The 19,364-nt window shown below is 43.8% G+C and overlaps 1 protein-coding gene across 5 annotated transcripts in view; it reads right to left on the bottom strand.

Moving 5' to 3' along the window:
- Positions 1-19,364, bottom strand: part of DAAM2 (dishevelled associated activator of morphogenesis 2) — a 168,747-nt gene that overhangs the window by 31,862 nt on the left and 117,521 nt on the right. For all 5 annotated transcript variants that reach the window (XM_069954830.1, XM_069954834.1, XM_069954831.1 and 2 more), the window contains exons 7-11: positions 11,017-11,127; positions 7,832-7,935; positions 6,573-6,639; positions 2,800-2,917; positions 1,891-2,029 (exon numbers count right to left, since the gene is read on the bottom strand). In XM_069954830.1, the coding sequence (XP_069810931.1) occupies positions 1,891-2,029; positions 2,800-2,917; positions 6,573-6,639; positions 7,832-7,935; positions 11,017-11,127 (539 nt within the window). The remainder of the gene's footprint in view (positions 1-1,890; positions 2,030-2,799; positions 2,918-6,572; positions 6,640-7,831; positions 7,936-11,016; positions 11,128-19,364) is intronic.

Raw genomic sequence — 19,364 nt, 5'->3', positions numbered from 1 at the left:
CGCAGGACTAATACTGCAACATACAGAACTCCAGAAACCAACAAAGAAGTCATTAAAGGGGTTGTACACCAAAAAATTTTTTCTTTCAAATCAACTGCTGCCATAAAGTGCCAGAGATTTGTAATTTATTTCTTTTAAAAAAAATCTCAAGCCTTCCAGTACTTATCAGCTGCTGTATGCCCAGCAGGAAGTTGTATTATTTCCAGTCTGGAGAGGAGGAGAGGTTTTCTATGGTGATTTGCTGCTGCTCTGGACAGTTCCTGACATGGACAATGGAGGCAACAGAGAGCACTGTGTCAGACAGGAAAGAAAACACCACTTCCTGTAGGACACACAGCAGCTGATAAGTACTGGAAGACTTATGATTTTTTAATAGAAGTGAATTACAAATCTCTGGCACTTTATGGCACCAGTTGATTTAATAATAATAATAATAATTTGGTGAACAACCCCTTTAACTCTATAGAACTGTGCTGCTCTAGACGGTGTTTGGAAACGGGGGGGGGGGGGGGGGGGGGCAATCCAGAGAACTGAAGAAGTGCAATAATGGTGACAATACACAAGACGCCAGACTCTGTACACCTATAAGAGGTGATTAGTGTTGAGCGAGCATGATCTACTGAGCATAGTGCTCGATCAAGCATCTTGTGGTGCTCAGGTTACCACAAAACACATTAAAACTCAAGCAGTATGCCTTCTATGTCCATGAGTCTTGCTGTAAAGCATGTCACTAAATACTGTTAACAGCAGCCCAGGCAAGATGGCAGCCCCCATAACAATGGACAAAAGGTAAAATAAAAAAAATACAGCCAGAAAATAGAAACAGATCAGAAAAGAACAATTTTTTTTTTTTGTATCTGACTGTAATCAGTAAAAGAAAATTTAAGCAACACATTCCCAAGTTCACCTGTAAAGGTTAGAGGGCAGTTTAAGTTCATCAAAACTCAAGAAATTCTACAGCAGGGGTGGGGAACCTTCACCTTCCAGCTCCTGCAAAACTACAATTCCCATTGTGTCTGGACAGTCAAGTCATTGCATGATGGGAACTGTAGATTTGCAACAGATGAAGGTGTTCCTCACACTCTAAATACATAACGGAAGAGCTTCTGACACTCTAAAAACAGAGCTCTAACTCTATAGATCTAAGGAGCTCTGGAACATCTACAACTGAGGGGCTCTAGAACCTCTACAGAACTGAAGAGCTCCTTACACTCTAAATACAGAGCTCTAACTCTATAGATCTAAGGAGCTCTGGAACATCTACAGACCTGAGGAGATTTGCAACTGAGGAGCTCTAGAACCTCTACAGAACTAAAGAGCTCCTGACACTCTAAAAACAGAGCTCTAACTCTATAGACCAGATGAGCTCTAACACCTTTATAGAACTGTGATGCTCTAGAATGTCTATTAAAATAAGAATTTCTAGAACCTCTGTGGAACTAAGAAGCTCCAGAACTATTGAGGAGTAGAGATAAGCGAACCTCGAGGACACTTGGGTTCATCCAAATCCGAGCATACGGCATTTGATTACTTGAGGGGGAAGAAGTTGGATGCATCCCTATGGATTCATTTTATGACTGTATCCATGTTTTCCAGGCATCCAACCTCTTCAGCCACCGGTAATCAAATACAGCACGCTCAGGTTTGGACAAACCCAAGCATACTTGAGCTTTGCACATTTCTATTGAGGAGATCTAGAAAAAATTATTAAAAAGGAGGTGCTCTAGAACCTCTACAGAACTGGTGAGCTCTAGACACTCTTCAGGACTGTGAAGATATTTTACATACAGTTCTATAGCTCTGACTACCTTATTGTTTCTACAGTGTTTATTCTATTACTGCACCAAATGAATTATGTCAGACCCCATGTGCTGTTGACGGATCTCTTACATCTTAATGATGTTCTTGACGTTGAAGTTCTCCAGCGCCGTTACATCGGGATCTTCACCTTTCTCGTCCTGCAGAACAATCTGCTGTAGTATCCGGTCCAGGAGCTGCCACTGCTGGAGGTTACTGCCATTACGCTTATCTGTTGCCAGAAGAGACAAGAACTCAGAGCCAAGAACCACACAATCATATACAATGAGATAAAACACCTAAAGATAGAGGGTCTGGAGTCGCCTCCCTTGTGAGAGGTCGTCTGGTACTACACCCTAGTCTTCTGCATTACAACAGATTCAAGGTGACCACCAGAATACACTGTAGACTGTTACTTAGAGGTGGATCTGAAGACTGGAGTTCCCCTTTAAGAGTGTTATTACACGGGCCGATGGGGGCCAGATAACTGTAAGCGAGCAGCGATGTGCTAGATCGGCGCTCGTTTACTGGGCCTATTATACGGCCCGCTAATAGTTTAACAAGGGCTGCATGGACATCGCTTTAAACGGCATACATTACCTATCCATGGTCCAGGGCTCCTCTTGCAGTCCGCTTCTCCCCGGTTCCTGCGCGCTGCAGCTTCAGAGTTGCCTGTCTTAGTTGACAGGGCGCAGACATTCATTGACTGAGCGGCCTGTCAGCTAAGACAGGCCGCTCTGAAGCTGCAACGCACGGGAATCGGGGAGAAGCGGACTGCAAGAGGAGCCCTGGACCATGGATAGGTAATGTATGTACTTTGCAAATTGTCGGTGGCCGACAATTATAGGTCCAAACCTATATAAGCGATCAGCCGATAATCGTTGTCATCGGCTGATCGTTGTGTTTATTACACAGAACGATAATCGGACGGACAGGGCCGACTATCGTTCCGTGTAATAGTACCCTAAGTCATGTGACCAATCGGTGGCTTCGGTCACTCACATGGCATCTGTAAACAATGCTGCAGGATGGACAGCAGGTAGGGATAGCCCTCCGTCATCTTCAGCTTCTTCTTTATCATCTCAAACATCTCCGTTGCACTTTTGGTGTCAATGTGATCCTGTGAAGAGAGTCAAACGTGGGTAACACAACTGCTGGTGTCTGCACCTGACCTACCGATCACATGCAATTCACAAGCCCCGCCCCCTCACACCGCTTCAACGCATGTCATTATATTGTATTTAGAACCAGGACTTAAATTCAATATTATATAGTCCTATCAAAAGCTCCTGTAACAGCTTAAAGGGCTAGTTCACTAAAAAAAGTTTTCTTTCAAATCAACTGGTCCCAGCAAGTACCAGAGAGTTGTAATTTACTTATATTAAAAAATCTCAAGTTTTCCAGTATTTATCAGCTGCTGTATGCCCTGAAGGAAGTGGTGTATACTTTCCAGTCTGACACAGTGCTGACACCTCTGTCCGTGAAAGGAAACTGTCCAGAGCAGGAGCAAATCCCCATAGAAAACCTCTCCTGCTCTTTAGACTGGAAAGAATATGCCACTACATGCAGAACATACAGCAGCTGATAAGTACTGGAAGAATGGAGTATATTTTTATAGAAGTAAATTCCAAATCTTTGGCATTTGGCGGGATCGGTTGATTTGAAAGGTTGGGGGGGGGGGCAGGGAATTGTGAACTACCCTTTAAAGGTTCGATCACTTTCACTTAAAGGGATTGTTCACTTCCAGATGAAAGGATTAAAGGGTCACTGCCATGGAACAAAAAATTGCCTATCTTTATGTAAAGGGGCAGTCCAATTTTATTCACACTCAGTTGGGGTCTGTATACGTTGTTATATGTGACCACAATAGATACAGGTGGAAGGTTGTCTAAGGTGGGCAGCCCCTTGTCAAATACAAATGTAAGAAAAGCAGGTACTACCAATTAAAAAAAAATTCTTTCAGATCAACTGGAGCCAGAAAGTGCCAGAGATTTGTAATATGCTTCTATTAAAAAATCTCCAGTCTTCCAGTACTTATCAGCTGCTGTATGTCCTGCAGGACGTGATGTACTCTTTCCACTCTAGACAACAGGAGAGGTTTTCTATGGGGATTTGCTGCTGCTCTGGACAGTACCCGACATGGACAGAGGTGGCAGCAGAGAGCACTGTCAGACTGGAAAGAATATACCACTTTCTACAGGACATACAGCAGCTGATAAGTACTGGAAGGCTAGAGATTTTTTTAATAGAAGTAAATTACAAATCTCTGGCCCTTTCTGGCACCAGTTGATTTTCAATGAACTACCCATTTAAAAGAAATTGTTTATTCCACGCATCATGTAATAAAATAGTAAAAAGTTGCGAAAAAAAAAATTAAATGGAATTTTCCTTTAAAAATGTTGGCAAAAAAATATATATATAAAAAAAATAGTTCTGGATAATTTGATTATTTCAGTTCAGTCCGGGCTGCAAAAAATGACTCCAAAAATATCAACGGCATTCCAGAGCCGCGAAAAACTCCTCAGCTCCCCGGGCTCCAGCACTCGGCCGCACAGGCTGTAAGGACCCTCCCCACAACCTCAACTATGACGTCTAATAAACTCCCAGCAAGGAGCGATTCAAGAACAACAACGGGGGAAATCTCTGCAGCCAGTGAGGGTCCGATAATACCCGACCACATACAGCCAGGCCATGCCACACACCAAGGACTGGATACAACTGTATGCAGGATGGACAATGCTCTGTGAGCTAAACAACCTGGACTCCACACTGATACATTCTACATAGCTATTTCTGCTCTCATCTGAGAAGTGATACAATTGTATCTGGTCTAGACAATGCTCTGTGAGCTCTACAGCCTGGACTCCAGACTGATACATTATACACAGCTAGTCCTGCTCTCAGCTGAGAGGTGATACAAGTGTATCCAGTGTAGACAATGCTCTGTGAGCTCTACAGCCTGGACTCCAGACTGATACATTGTACACAGCTAGTCCTGCTCTCAGCTGAGAGGTGATACAAGTGTATCCAGTGTAGACAATGCTCTGTGAGCTCTACAGCCTGGACTCCAGACTGATACATTGTACATAGCTAGGCCTGCTCTGAGCTGAGAAGTGATACAATTGTATCCAGTGTAGACAATGCTCTGTGAGCTAAATAACCTGTATTCCAGACTGAACATTGTACACAGCTAGTCCTGCTCTTAGCTGGGTAGTGATATAATTGTGTCCAGTCTGGACAATGCTCTGTGAGCTCTACACATCGGCAGAAGCTGCACACATCTCTAGTTGGCTCTATTGTATGGGCCTGGAGTCCAGAGTATTGTTTAGCTTGGATAGAATTGTATCCACTATTAGCTGGATTAGCCATGTACAGTATTATAGCGGAATGCAGTGCAGGTGGCAGCTGGCGGTCTGCAGAGCCCCCCGCATGTGACCCGCATCCTCTCTCCACTTTCTCTAGGAAAATAAACTAATTACTAGAGAACCATTGGAGGCGGCAATAAAGATAATGGGAAACATGTTACATATTAATCCTCATTATTTTCTGGAGACTTCTCTAATTCATTGCACTGCCGTATAATGTAGAACAGGCCGAGTGTAATGAGGGGGAAGAGGCTGTCGGTGCGTCAGTCTGTACAAAAAAACAGCGGAATAGAGAGAGGGTACAGCGGGAGAGGAGGGAGGATACAGCAAAGCCGTCATAGCATATATAGATACATACGTAATAACAGATTATCTACCTATAATCTATCCACAGGCAAAGCTATAGGGGAGCAGCAGGTCTATAAATCAGCACCAGGGCCTGCAAAACAGTGCACCAAATTACTGTATATGATCATAGAGAGAACTGTGTGGTCATACAATTGCAGCTGCACAGTCCTCTCTATACCCTCCCTGCACTCATCTATATGATCATAGAAAGAACTGTGTGACCATACACTTACAGCTGCACAGTCCTCTCTGTCCCCTCCCTGCACTCATCTATATGATTATAGATAGAACTGTGTGACCATACACTTACAGCTACACAGTCCTCTCTTTTCCCTCCCTGCACTCATCTATATGATCATAGAGAGAACTGTGTGATCATACACTTACAGCTGCACAGTCCAATCTATTCCCCCCCTGCACTCATCTATATGATCATAGAGAGAACTGTGTGATCATACACTTACAGCTGCACACTCCTCTCTATCCCCTCCCTGCACTCATCTATATGATTATAGAGAGAACTGTGTGACCATACACTTACAGCTGCACAGTCCTCTCTATCCCCTCCCTGCACTCATCTATATGATTATAGACAGAACTGTGTGATGATACAGATACAGCTTCACAGTTGTCTCTATTTCTTCCCTACACTCATCTATATAATCATAGAGAAACTGTGAGGTCATCCAGTCACAGCTGCACAGTCCTCCCTAACTCACTCTCTTGCTGCTCGCCTTTACCCTTTTGATACATGATAATTAGGATCTTTATGTGTTATTGAACCAATCTATTCTGAGTATCATTAAAAGAATAAATGTAAGGTCAGAATAAGATCGATCGGAATCCACCCTTCTGCTGGCCGTTTTCTTTGAGCAACATATATTATATTACATATAGTAACAATGGAGTAAATAATTAACATAATAAAATGTTATGATGACAACAAACTAATACTGTAATAACTAAAGATTTTATATCTGTGATCTCTTCGGGCAGTGTTATAGTGATATCCACGGCATCCAGGAAGTAAGTCCCACCAATCCACCATCTCTGGTCACTCACCGTGTCAAACCTCTTGGCCAACTCCACCTCATCTTCATTCCGCACCATCTCAAAGAAGTCCAGATGCCTGGAACAACGGGAAGTGGATAAATCCAAAAGCACAATGCAACAGCAATACAACATCACTAGAATTACTGGGAACATCTCCAGCTCATAATAGATCTCCACACCAACATTGGGAAGTAGACCATGGGGAAAAGAGTAGAGTAATGAAGGAAAGGAAGGAAGGGGGGGGAGGGAGGAAGGAAAGATTGATTGAAGGAGGTAAGGAAAAGAAGGAAGAAAGGAAAAGAAGGAAGAAGGAAATGAAGGGAAAAAGGAAGGAAGGAAGGAAGGAAGGAAGGAAGGTAGTGAAGAGGGAGCAAGAGAGGAAGGGAAGGAAGGAAGGGAGAAAGGAAGGGAGAAAGGAAGGAAGGAAGGAAGGGAGAAAGGAAGGAAGGAAGGAAGGAAGAAAGGGAGAAAGGAAGGAAGGAAGGGAGAAAGGAAGGAAGCAAGGAAGGAATGGAAGGGGGAAGGGGGAAAGGAAGGGGGAAGGGGGAAAGGAAGGGGGAAGGGGGAAAGGAAGGGGGAAGGGGGAAAGGAAGGGGGAAGGGGGAAAGGAAGGGGGAAGGGGGAAAGGAAGGGGGAAGGGGGAAAGGAAGGGGGAAAGGAAGGGAGAAAGGAAGGGAGAAAGAAAGGAAGGAAGGGAGAAAGAAAGGAAGGATTGAAGGGAGAAAGGAAGGAAGGATTGAAGGGAGAAAGGAATGAAGGGAGAAAGGAAGGAAGGGAGAAAGGAAGGAAGGGAGAAAGGAAGGAAGGGAGAAAGGAAGGAAGGGAGAAAGAAAGGGAGAAAGACAGGGAGAAAGAAAGGGAGAAAGAAAGGGAGAAAGAAAGGGAGAAAGAAAGGGAGAAAGAGAGGGAGAAAGAGAGGGAGAGAGAGAGGGAGAAAGAGAGGGAGAAAGAGAGGGAGAAAGAGAGGGAGAAAGAGAGGGAGAAAGAGAGGGAGAAAGAGAGGGAGAAAGAGAGGGAGAAAGAGAGGGAGAAAGAGAGGGAGAAAGAGAGGGAGAAAGAGAGGGAGAAAGAGAGGGAGAAAGAGAGGGAGAAAGGAGGAAAGCCATGATGGAGGAAAAAAGGAAGTGGGGATGAAAATAAGAAAGGAAGGGAGAGAAGAAAGATGGAAGGAAGTGATAGAGTTAAGTAAAGGAAAGAAATAATTGAGAGGAAATAAAAAAAAACACAGGGAGGGCTATGGATGTCACTGTTAGTGATGACTTCTGTACCTGTCCAGGGTGGCGTTCTCATGTTGTCTCAGTTTGTCAATAACCGGCTGGATTCCCAACATAAGGAACTCATATCTAAGGTGCAACCGGAATTCAAGATTATCCTTTAAGAGAAAAAGGGAAAATGTTCTAGAACCAATAAAGAAAATAGAAAAACATAGGTTCTGCCACAGAGGAGGGGAGGGGGTGTGGAACTTCTGCACTAGGGCACATAAGCCTCCAAGTGCCCCTCCACCATAGACATCAGCACTCATAAAGTAGAGGAGATCAGACCAGAAGAAACATCACAGTAACACCCAGAGCTGCACTCACAATTCTGCTGCCTGCTATGTATAGCTGTAAATAATGTGAGGTGGGTGCCCTGTACTGTGCGAGTTGTATATCACAGACCCTTAAAAGAAAAGATTGAGGAATAAGGTAGAAATGTAAATGCAGAAATATTAGCAATAGGCCTCTCTGCCACCAGCCATCACCCTGCTCTTTACTAACCACAATACAGCTGTCTGCAGATAGATAGTCTTTCCTTCTGGAGAGTTGACAAGCTTTGCTTAAATCCCCAGTCATGTTTTAAAGTTTCTAATAAGTCTACTACTGACTAGAAGATAAAGCTACCTCTAAAAGGTGGCATGAAAGAGCTGCTTTGCAGATCCTTCTTCCCAGAATTCCCAGCAGACCATGAATGGTCTATAAGTCTCCATACATCTTTAGGCTAAGTTCACACAACATATTTTTTTTAATTAAAGGCCGTTGTTGCAGATTGCCGCTATCAATTGAAAAAATACTTTGCATTAGTTCCTATGGAATCCTGGCAGGAGTGTATACACTTTGGCTGGGATTCCATGTGGCTGCAAAGAAAACTGACACATCACTTTTGTGCGGCTGCTATTCATTGAATAGCGGCTGCACAACACTGACAGCAGACAATGTAAAGTGCGGCTCCGGACAGACTTTACATTGTCGGCAATGGCTAATTAGAACACGGGCAAACCCGTATGTGCCCACATTCCAATTCGAAAGCACTGGCAGGGTTGAACTTCACAGTGGCCTTCTGTAGGTTGCTGTCCTAAAATGTGTGAACCAGGCCTTATGAGTTTTTTCTCAGACAGTCAGGACTCAGCACTGTATGGACGAGGCAATCTGCAGATGGGATTTCTGGCTTGGCTTCCAGTCATGTTCTAAGGCTTCTAACTGGAGTCAAATAGGCAACTCTCTAACCCAGCACAATATGGTAGCGGTTTCCTATCTATCTTTTATGTCCCATGAATATTTTCTACAGACTGTATGTGCGTCACTCATTTCCCTCACGTCAAGAATACCGCACTCGGCCCACGCGACTCCTCCACCTGTGTCCTCCAGGATTCTTTTTCCCTGTATTTCTTCCATCAGATTTGTTTATTTATATTCTGCAAATCCTGAATGAAATTCACTTCATACTTTATGGAAAATAAACGGGATATAAACCTCTGACTGTATGGAAACTCGGCAGGAGGAAATAAGCCATCATTAACCCTTGTGGGGACAAACGCAACTCTATCTATACATCAATCCTATACAAGTCCCTGGATGGACTGAGGAGACAAAAGGGCAATATATAGACGCCCAGCACCTCTGGGGGCTCATCCAATAGTGATCACAGTGTCACAGGCGGCACAGAAGGAGCTAAAACAGCTCTGTGGTAAGGCCATGCAAACAGAAGGACATAGGGGCAAAAGGACTTTGGCGCAAAAATGAAAACAGTCAGTGCAGGTAACATATAGACGGACCATGTACCAAAGTATCCAGAGCCCCCAAACCTGTGACCAAGAGCCATCACCCTGTAACCATCCGATAAACCCTCTGGGATACTGTAAGACCCAGCAGACATATTGTTGTGGCGTCTGTTCCCTGACACTGACCAGGACGCCGCACCCCCAGCTGCAGAACATGGACTATGCGAAGGTGAACGATCCGCCCCGTCCATATGTTCTCTGTCCTGCAGACTGTAATCCCAGGATATCCGACATCATCGCTATCCAGCATGAGAAAATCCAGAGATTCCCAGCAATATCTAAGGCGGAAAGTCTCCACCACATTCATGTCAAAATCCATTATCCACTTCCTGCCCCATTAATTACATGAAGCTGGAGACTAAGATTACCGATACAGCAAATCTATCATCTATCTATCAATCCATCTATCTATCCATCTATCTATCCATCTATCTATCCATCTATCTATCCATCTATCTATCCATCTATCTATCCATCTATCTATCTATCCATCTATCTATCTATCCATCTATCTATCCATCTATCTATCCATCTATCTATCCATCTATCTATCCATCTATCTATCCATCCATCTATCTAAATAAAAGACATGGCAAAAAGGACTTCACTTTGCTCCAGAATCTCTGTTTGATCACATACAGAACAGAGTGGCCATACAGTCACAGCTGCACAGTCCTCTCTATCGCCTCCCTGCACTCATCTATATGATCATAGAGAGAATTGGGCTGCCATAAATTTATAGCAAAAGAAGAGCCCGTGGAGCCTTATCAAAAAGTCTCAAAACACAGGACTAGCCAGATATCCCTCCGGGAAGGACCCGGCCAAGGGGCGGCTCCTGTAAGGAAACCACCAAAACCACCATATTAAGTGGCCCTATAAGTAATGCAATGACACGGGAAAAACCAAGGCCAGGTAACCATCCACATACAGCTGTTTCGGGGTGTTGCCCCTCATCAGTGTGGAGCAGGATTCTGGCTAGGTGGGAGCAATGCCTAGTAGAGCCATAAGAGAAACAGATCTCAGGGAGACCAGCCAAATGAGAACACTGCAGCCTGCTAGTGAAAGCGCTCAATGCAGTGAAGTCCTATGTGCATTGCCTCATCAAAGAGTCTTAAAACACAGGACTAGCCAGATATCCCACCGGGAAGGACCCAGCCAAGTTTATAGCAGCACAGTTTTCTCTATCCCCTCCCTGCACTTATTTCTATGATCATAGAGAGAACTGTGTTGGTCATACAGTTACAGCTGCATAGTCCTCTCTGCCCCCTCCCTTCACTCACATCTATGCTTATAGAGAGCTGTGTGGCCACACAGTTACAGCTGCACAGTACTCTCTGTCCCCTCCCTGCACCCTATCACCAGTTCATTTAGAAATATAGGCTCTAAATATAAAATCTCCATAACTTGTAAACTTACTTCTCCTGCGCCAGCATTGAGAACAGCATTGATGAAGGACATGATGGCGGTCTTCAGGTTTACTTCATCTCGATATCTCCCCAAACTTCTGTCAAGTTCATTCAGCAGTGTCTGCACGGAAGAGAAGAAGAATTTCAAAATGAAGTAATAATGGAATAGAATTGTCTTATGGGTCTTCATGCTATGAGACATACAAAATGGCGTGCACAGCATTATCCGTACTCCAATACTTTCTATGGAGAATAATGAATCATGGAGGCCGACGACTTCAGATACTTCACTGCAACACACAGAACATCTGAATAGGACTAGGTGACCGAAACCTGGGTGCCCCCTTATATAGGGGTCCATCAACAATCTATAGCCATTGTTTCTGGGAGGACCACTGTATGTTGAGACCATAACTCTATGGAAAACTGGCAGCTGGTTCCAGAGTTCCATAATATCATTCCAAAATTATAATAAATAAGGCTTAAAAAATACTGTAGAAAGGAGATACTAAACAAACACAGCAGTACAGGACATGTAGTATCACACTGTACTGTAGAGAGGAGATACTAGATACACACAGCAGTACAGGACATGTAGTATCACACTGTACTGTAGAGAGGAGATACTAGACACACAGCAGTACAGGACATGTAGTATCACACTGTACTGTAGAGAGGAGATACTAGATACACACAGCAGTACAGGACATGTAGTATCACACTATACTGTATAGAGGAGATACTAAACAAACACAGCAGTACAGGACATGTAGTATCACACTGTACTGTAGAGGAGATACTAGACACACACAGCAGCACAGGAAATGTAGTATCACACTGTACTGTAGAGGAGATACTAGACACACGCAGCAGGACAGGACATATAGTATCACACTGTACTGTAGAGGAGATACTAGACACACAGCAGTACAGGGCATTAGTATCCCCTCTCTACAGTACAGTGAGATACTACATGTCCTGTGCTGCTGTGTGTGTCTAGTATCTTCTCTATAGTACAGTGTGATACTACATTTCCTGTGCTGCTGTGTGTGTCCAATATCTCCTCTCTACAGTACAGTGTGATACTACATGTCCTGTACTGCTGTGTGTGTAGTATCACACTGTACGGTAGATGAGATACTAGACACACACAACAGTTCATGACATGTAGTATCACACTATACTGTAGAGAGGAGATACTAGACCCACACAGCAGTACAGGACATGTAGTATCACACTGTACTGTAGAGAGGAGATATTAGACACACACAGCAGTACAGGACATGTAGTATCACACTAAACTGTAGATGAGATACTAGACGCACACAGCAGTACAGGACATGTAGTATCACACTATACTGTACAGAGGAGAACCTAGACACACACAGTAGCACAGGTGAAATGAAGCATGCTGGTATAACCTGGGTATCTCCTGTATATAATAATGTGTACAGCTGGTATAAATTATATATATATATATATATATCTTATAATAATGATGCTGATCTCAAATTATTCATAATCTCTAAGAGTGCGTTCACACGTACAGGATCTGCAGCAGATTTAAAGTTGCAGATTCAAAGCAAATCTGCAGCTTTAAATCTGTACCATGAAATCTGCTGCAGATCCTGTACGTGTGAACGCACCCTTAAACTTTCTTATTTTATTATAAACCATTAGTCTATTATTTGTAGCTTAAGGTCAATTACAGGACAGATCCACAGACAGGAGCCATGTGCAGAGAGTGTCTGACATCATTGACAGGAACTACAGTATGGCCACTTAAAGGGATAATTGTCAATAAAGATGAAACGCGCACAGATCATTATACTGGCCTATATTTAGATCTTCTGCGCTGGTGATGTAAGAACAGAGGACAGAATCCAAAGTAAATCATTCTCATGAATTCAGCCATTTTTAATTAAACATATGGACCACGTTAATAAGGAATGAGACACAGGATGTTTGTGGTTACATTATGTGAACGGGTGTAGATTTAAGCAGCATTTTCAAAATCCTTCCTGATGTACATGACAATATAACTACTATAATACTGCCCCCTATATACAAGAATATAACTGCTATAATACTGCTCCTATATACAGGAATATAACTACTATAATACTGCTCCTATATACAGGAAGATAACTACTATAATACTGCCCCTATATACAAGAATATAACTACTATAATACTGCTCCCTATGTACAAGAATATAACTACTGTAATACTGCTCCCTATATACAAGAATATAACTACTATAATGGAGTAGAGAAAAGTTGCCGGCACCACGTATAACACAGGCGTCTAGGACCACTGAATGATGGCACATGTAGCTCCCACGTCCGAAAAATAGACCCTTGGAGGTGCTCAGCTGAGTTGCAAAAAAGCGCACAGTGTAAATACTGATAAAAAAACAGAAGTTGGCACTCACCGCTTGGGGTCGTGAATATCCTTTATTGGAGGAACGTGGTACACTGAGCTGGGAAGGGGGAAGGTGGTAAAGGCAGGTAGCGTCACTGATACAACGAACGTTTTCACCCTGTGTCGGGCTTCGTCAGACGAAGCCCGACACAGGGCGAAAACGTTCGTTGTATCAGTGACGCTACCTGCCTTTACCACCTTCCCAGCTGAGTGTACCACGTTCCTCCAATAAAGGATATTCACGACCCCAAGCGGTGAGTGCCAACTTCTGTTTCTTTATCAATAACTACTATAATACTGCTCCTACATACAGGAATATAACTACTATAATACTGCTCCTATATACAAGAATATAACTACTATAATACTGCTCCTATATACAGGAATATAACTACTATAATACTGCCTCCTATATACAAGAATATAACTACTATAATACCGCTCCTACATGCAAGAATATTACTACTATAATACCGCTCCTACATGCAAGAATATTACTACTATAATACTGCTCCTATATACAAGAATATAACTACTATAATACTGCTCCTATGTACAGGAATATAACTACTATAATACTGCTCCCTATATGCAAGAATATAACTACTATAATACTGCTCCTTTGCTGTAAGGAGCACACCTGCGTAACACCTTCCCCCTCCCAGCTCCAGCCTCCAGTGTATGGATCAATAAACCCCTTTCTTTGCTGACCGGTGAGTGCGGATTCCTTTCTCTCCATTGCATATTCCATTGTCTCGGCTGTTTCCTGCACCCCGATCATTCGAGGTTTACCTGCACTGAACTTTGCTGTGTATTTCCCAGTTCTCGGTCCCACACTAGTGTTGCTATCGGCTGGTGCCGGCTGAACCTCTCTCACTCGTATCATAACTACTATAATACTGCTCCCTATATACAAGAATATAACTACTATAATACCGCTCCTACATGCAAGAATATTACTACTATAATACTGCTCCTATATACAAGAATATAACTACTATAATACTGCTCCTATATACAAGAATATAACTACTATAATACTGCTCCTATGTACAGGAATATAACTACTATAATGCGGTTCAGGGAAGAAACAGAGTGCTGCACCTCACACCTATGGCTGATACTAGTGCCGCTAGGCTAAAATAAAAAACACATCAGAATTTTGTGTATGAATTGATCAAGCCATACTGCCCCATGTACTTCATGCCGGTATCTGATACACATGGGTCCCTACACATGAGTCCACACCGTGCCAGTCAGTGGCCACCAACCCCGCAGGCGTGCACAGTCATGGAACGGGGGCCATGGGACGGCCCTGCGACCCCCATGCCACAGGACCAGACCCACAAACACCACACCAGAACCCGGCCAGCACCGCCGGCGGAGAAGGTCGCCCCCAAGCAGCACAAGTCTGGATAAGGAATTACACTCACCATAGCTGCAGCAAACAGAATGGGAAAAAAACAGGAGGGATTAAAACCATGTGCACTCAGGTGTCTCCTGGTAATTGCGGTCATGTGGGTCTCACCAGGAGGAGTGCAATACACGGAGAAAAGAGAGAAACAAAATGCGGTTCAGGGAAGAAACAGAGTGCTGCACCTCACACCTATGGCTGATACTAGTGCCCCTAGGATAAAATAAAAAACACATCAGAATTTTGTGTATGAATTGATCAAGCCATACTGCCCCATGTACCATCGTGCTGGCTGGGTTTTGGTGGGGCTTTTTGGGTCTGGTCCTGTGACATTGGGGTTGCAGGGCCGTTCCATGGCCTCCCTTCCCTGCATGTGCACGCTTTGCGGGGTTGGCGGTCGCTGACCGACACGGTGTGGCGTTAGCGTAGGGACCCGTGTGGACCAGAGGACCTGCGTGGTGGTACATGGGGCAATATGGCTTGATCAATTCATATACAGACACTCTGGTGTTGATTTTTAATATAGGCCTAGCGGCATTAGTATCAACCATAGATGGGATGTGCAGCCGTTCCACTCTCTCCAGTTCGTATAACTACTATAATACTGCTCCTATATACAGGGATATAACTACTATAATACTGCTCCTATATACAGGAATATAACTACTATAATAATGCCTCCTATACACAGGAATATAACTACTATAATACTGCTCCTATATACAAGAATATAACTACTATAATACTGCTCCAATATACAAGAATATAACTACTATAATACTGCTCCTATATACAGGAATATAACTACTATAATACTGCCCCTATATACAAGAATATAACTACTATAATACTGCCTCCTATATACAGGAATATAACTACTATAATACTGCTCCTATATACAAGAATATAACTACTATAATACTGCTCCTTAATACAAGAATATAACTACTATGATCTGGAGAGGTGAATGCTGGTAGAAGCATTGTGGCATAAGTGCAGTGGGGCAAAAGTGAGTAGTTAAACTGCAGTAGTTAAGGTAAACTGTAAATTCATCTTTATCTTGTGATATAGACTACTAAAAAAACAAAAATAACTGTTTATTACTGTTAATACTTAACTGAGTTTATTACTGTTTTTATTGAATTCAACACTGTTTATGTCTAAGTTTTTGGATTAGTCTTTTGACTGACGTTAATTTGGTCACTACTGCTAAAGTGCAGTTTGGTAGTATTTTTTGGTTGCTGCGATTTGTGAATAGGTGTTAATCTGGCAGACACAGCACCGTCACAGCAATGGCCGCCGCAGTGAAGACTGACATCATAAAACCAAGGAGAAGCAGATTAAAAAACCCACCCCTTACCTTCTGCTCTCAGCCAATATGACTGAGCAAGCCAGGCTCTGACCCTATATATACTTACTAATTATAGTCACCTGGGTGGGGGAGGAGGGCTGGACCAGGGCAAAAAAAGAAGAGGAGACAGAATCTACAATATACTCAATGGAGAGATAAAACAGACATGGTCGCATATCCAAACTGCTTTTATCCATTTTTTTCATCCATTTTTGCAGAAAAAACCCGATGCATTTGTGTTTCCATTGAATTCCATTATGAAAAAAAATGTTCAAAACGGATCCGTTTTATTTTAACAGACACAAAAATGAAGTAGACTAGGTTTTTGTGTACGTTAAAAAACGAATGCGTTTTGACCCGTTCTTTATAATGGAATTTAAAGGAAAAACGGATGCACATACATGCATCCGTTTTACATCCGTTTTTTGCAACAAAAAAAAAGATGGCAAAAGTGTGAACCCGGCCTTATGACTGACCATCCGCTTCTCAGCACCATTTACTACTAACAATCAGGAGTTAGTTTCATTTTGATCATAGTGCATAAGCCCACACACCACGCCAAGGTTCCTGATAAAGTGTAAGTCCCTAACTGAAAAATGGCGCAGCCCCACGTGGCAACCACCAACCACAACAACAGGTGCGCCACGGCAGGGAGAAACCCAGTTGCCCAGCAGCCCCAACGTTGCCAGACATTGCCCCTTTGGGCTCTGAGCCACCCCACCCACAGACACAGCGCCACCACAGCAATGGCCACCACAATGGAGACCGACACCATAAAAACAAGGAGAAGCAGATGGAAAATAAACCTCTTAGCTCTCAGCCAGTGAGACTAAGTGACCCAGGCTCTGACCCTATATACAGTATATTTACAATCACCTTTGGATGTGCGGCCATCTCTATTTTATCTCTCCATTGAGTATATTGTAGATTCTGTCCCCTCTACTTTTTTTGCCCTGGTCCAGCCCTCCTCCCCCACCCAGGTGACTGTAATTAGTAAGTATATATAGGGTCAGAGCCTGGCTTATGGTGCGTTTACACAGACAGATTTATCTGACAGATCTTTGAAGCCCAAACCATGAACAGACTATAAACAGGGATCAGGTCATAAAGGAAAGACTGGGATCTATCCTATTTTCAAATCCATTCCTAGCTTTGGCTTCCAAAATCTGTCAGATAAATCTGTCTGTGTAAACGCAGCATTATTGAGTCTCACTGGCTGAGAGCACAAGGTGAGAGGTTTTGGGGTTTCCAGCTGCTTCTCCTTGGTTTTATGATGTCAGTGTCCACTGCGACGACTAATGCTGTTGCAGCACTGTGTCTGCGGGTGGTGTAGCCCAGAGCCCAGGTGGTCATGTCTGGCAGCATTGGGGCTGCTGGGCAACTGTACTGCTCCCTCCTGTGGCTCAGCTGATGTTGTGCTGGTGGTTGCCATGTGGGACCCACACTTTATCAGGAACCTTGGTGTGGTGTGTGGGCTTATGTACTATGATCAAACTGTTACTAACTCCTGATTGTAAAGAGGGAAAGAGGGGGACCATCTATAGAGGGGAAAAGAGGGGGACCATCTCCTATAGGATTAGCACCCTCCTCTCCTGACACCCTCTGTGCTGCTGTGACCTCCCCTATAGATCAGCACCCTCCTCTCCTGACATCCTCTGTGCTGCTGTGACCTCCCCTATAGATCAGCACCCTCCTCTCCTGACATCCTCTATGCTGCTGTGACCTCCCCTATAGATCAGCACCCTCCTCTCCTGACACCCTCTGTGCTGCTGTGACCTCCCCTATAGATCAGCACCCTCCTCTCCTGACATTCTCTGTGCTGCTGTGACCTCCCCTATAGATCAGCACCCTCCTCTCCTGACACCCTCTGTGCTGCTGTGACCTCCCCTATAGATCAGCACCCTCCTCTCCTGACATCCTCTGTGCTGCTGTGACCTCCTCTATAGATCAGCACCTCCTCTCCTGACACCCTCTGTGCTGCCGTGACGTCCCCTATAAGATCAGCACCTCCTCTCCTGACATCCTCTGTGCTGCTGTGACCTCCTCTATAGATCAGCACCTCCTCTTCTGACATCCTCTGTGCTGCTGTGACCTCCTCTATAGATCAGCACCCTCCTCTCCTGACATCCTCTGTGCTGCTGGGACCTCCCCTATAAGACCAGCAGCCTCCTCTCCTGACATCCTCTGTGCTGCTGGGAACTCCCCTATAAGATCAGCACCCTCCTCTCCTGACATCCTCTGTGCTGCTGTGACCTTGGGGGGGGGGGGGCAACATAAGGGGACCGGGTGAGTTGGCAATATGTTTATTGGGGGCAGTGGAAGTGGGGTGGACAATGCTTACTGGGGGTAGCAGCAAGGGACCAAACATTATGTTTATTGGGGTCAGCAGGGAGGGGAGGCAGGCAGGCAGTGTTTATTGGGGACAGCGTGTGTGTGTGTGGGGGGGGGCAGTAGCGGATCATAATAAGGGCGGATTGACTGGGGGGGGGGGCCCAGGTTGGGTGGACAGCCTGGGGCCCAGGGTACATTTAATCCGCCACTGACTATAATACTGCTCCTTATATACAAGAATATAACTACTATAATACTGCTCCTATATACAGGAATATAACTACTATAATACTGCTCCTATATACAGGAATATAACTACTATAATACTGCTCCTATATACAGGAATATAACTACTATAATACTGCCCCCTATATACAGGAATATAACTACTATAATACTGCTCCTATATACAAGAATATTACTACTATAATACTGCCCCCTATATACAGGAATATAACTACTATAATGATCTTTTTATTTAAAACTTACACCAAATTATTACAGTGTATTTACATTAAAATCATAGAAACTAAAGATATTGTTACATTACTTGATAACATTACAGAAAACATGACACATGGATGTTTCTCCAATACACATTGTGCGGGTCACATTTCAGGTCTCTCTTATATACAGTCTTTAGAGACTATTTCAGATCTCTCCTGAGACAGAAGCTGGTAGATCGCCTGTCGCCGGCTCTTAGTCCTCACACTGTTTACATTGATAAAGCTGAGTCTTAGTCTCATTCACTTGGCCTTCTTAGTCCTTTTTCTCCTTCCACTGCTGTGACCTGTAGTTCCCCATCTCTTGGTGGACACTGAGGGTTCAGGATCATCAT

The sequence above is a fragment of the Dendropsophus ebraccatus genome, chromosome 15 (assembly GCF_027789765.1).
Source record: "Dendropsophus ebraccatus isolate aDenEbr1 chromosome 15, aDenEbr1.pat, whole genome shotgun sequence".
In the NCBI taxonomy this organism is placed as follows: Eukaryota; Metazoa; Chordata; class Amphibia; order Anura; family Hylidae; genus Dendropsophus; species Dendropsophus ebraccatus.
This window is presented reverse-complemented; position numbering and strand designations above follow the sequence as displayed.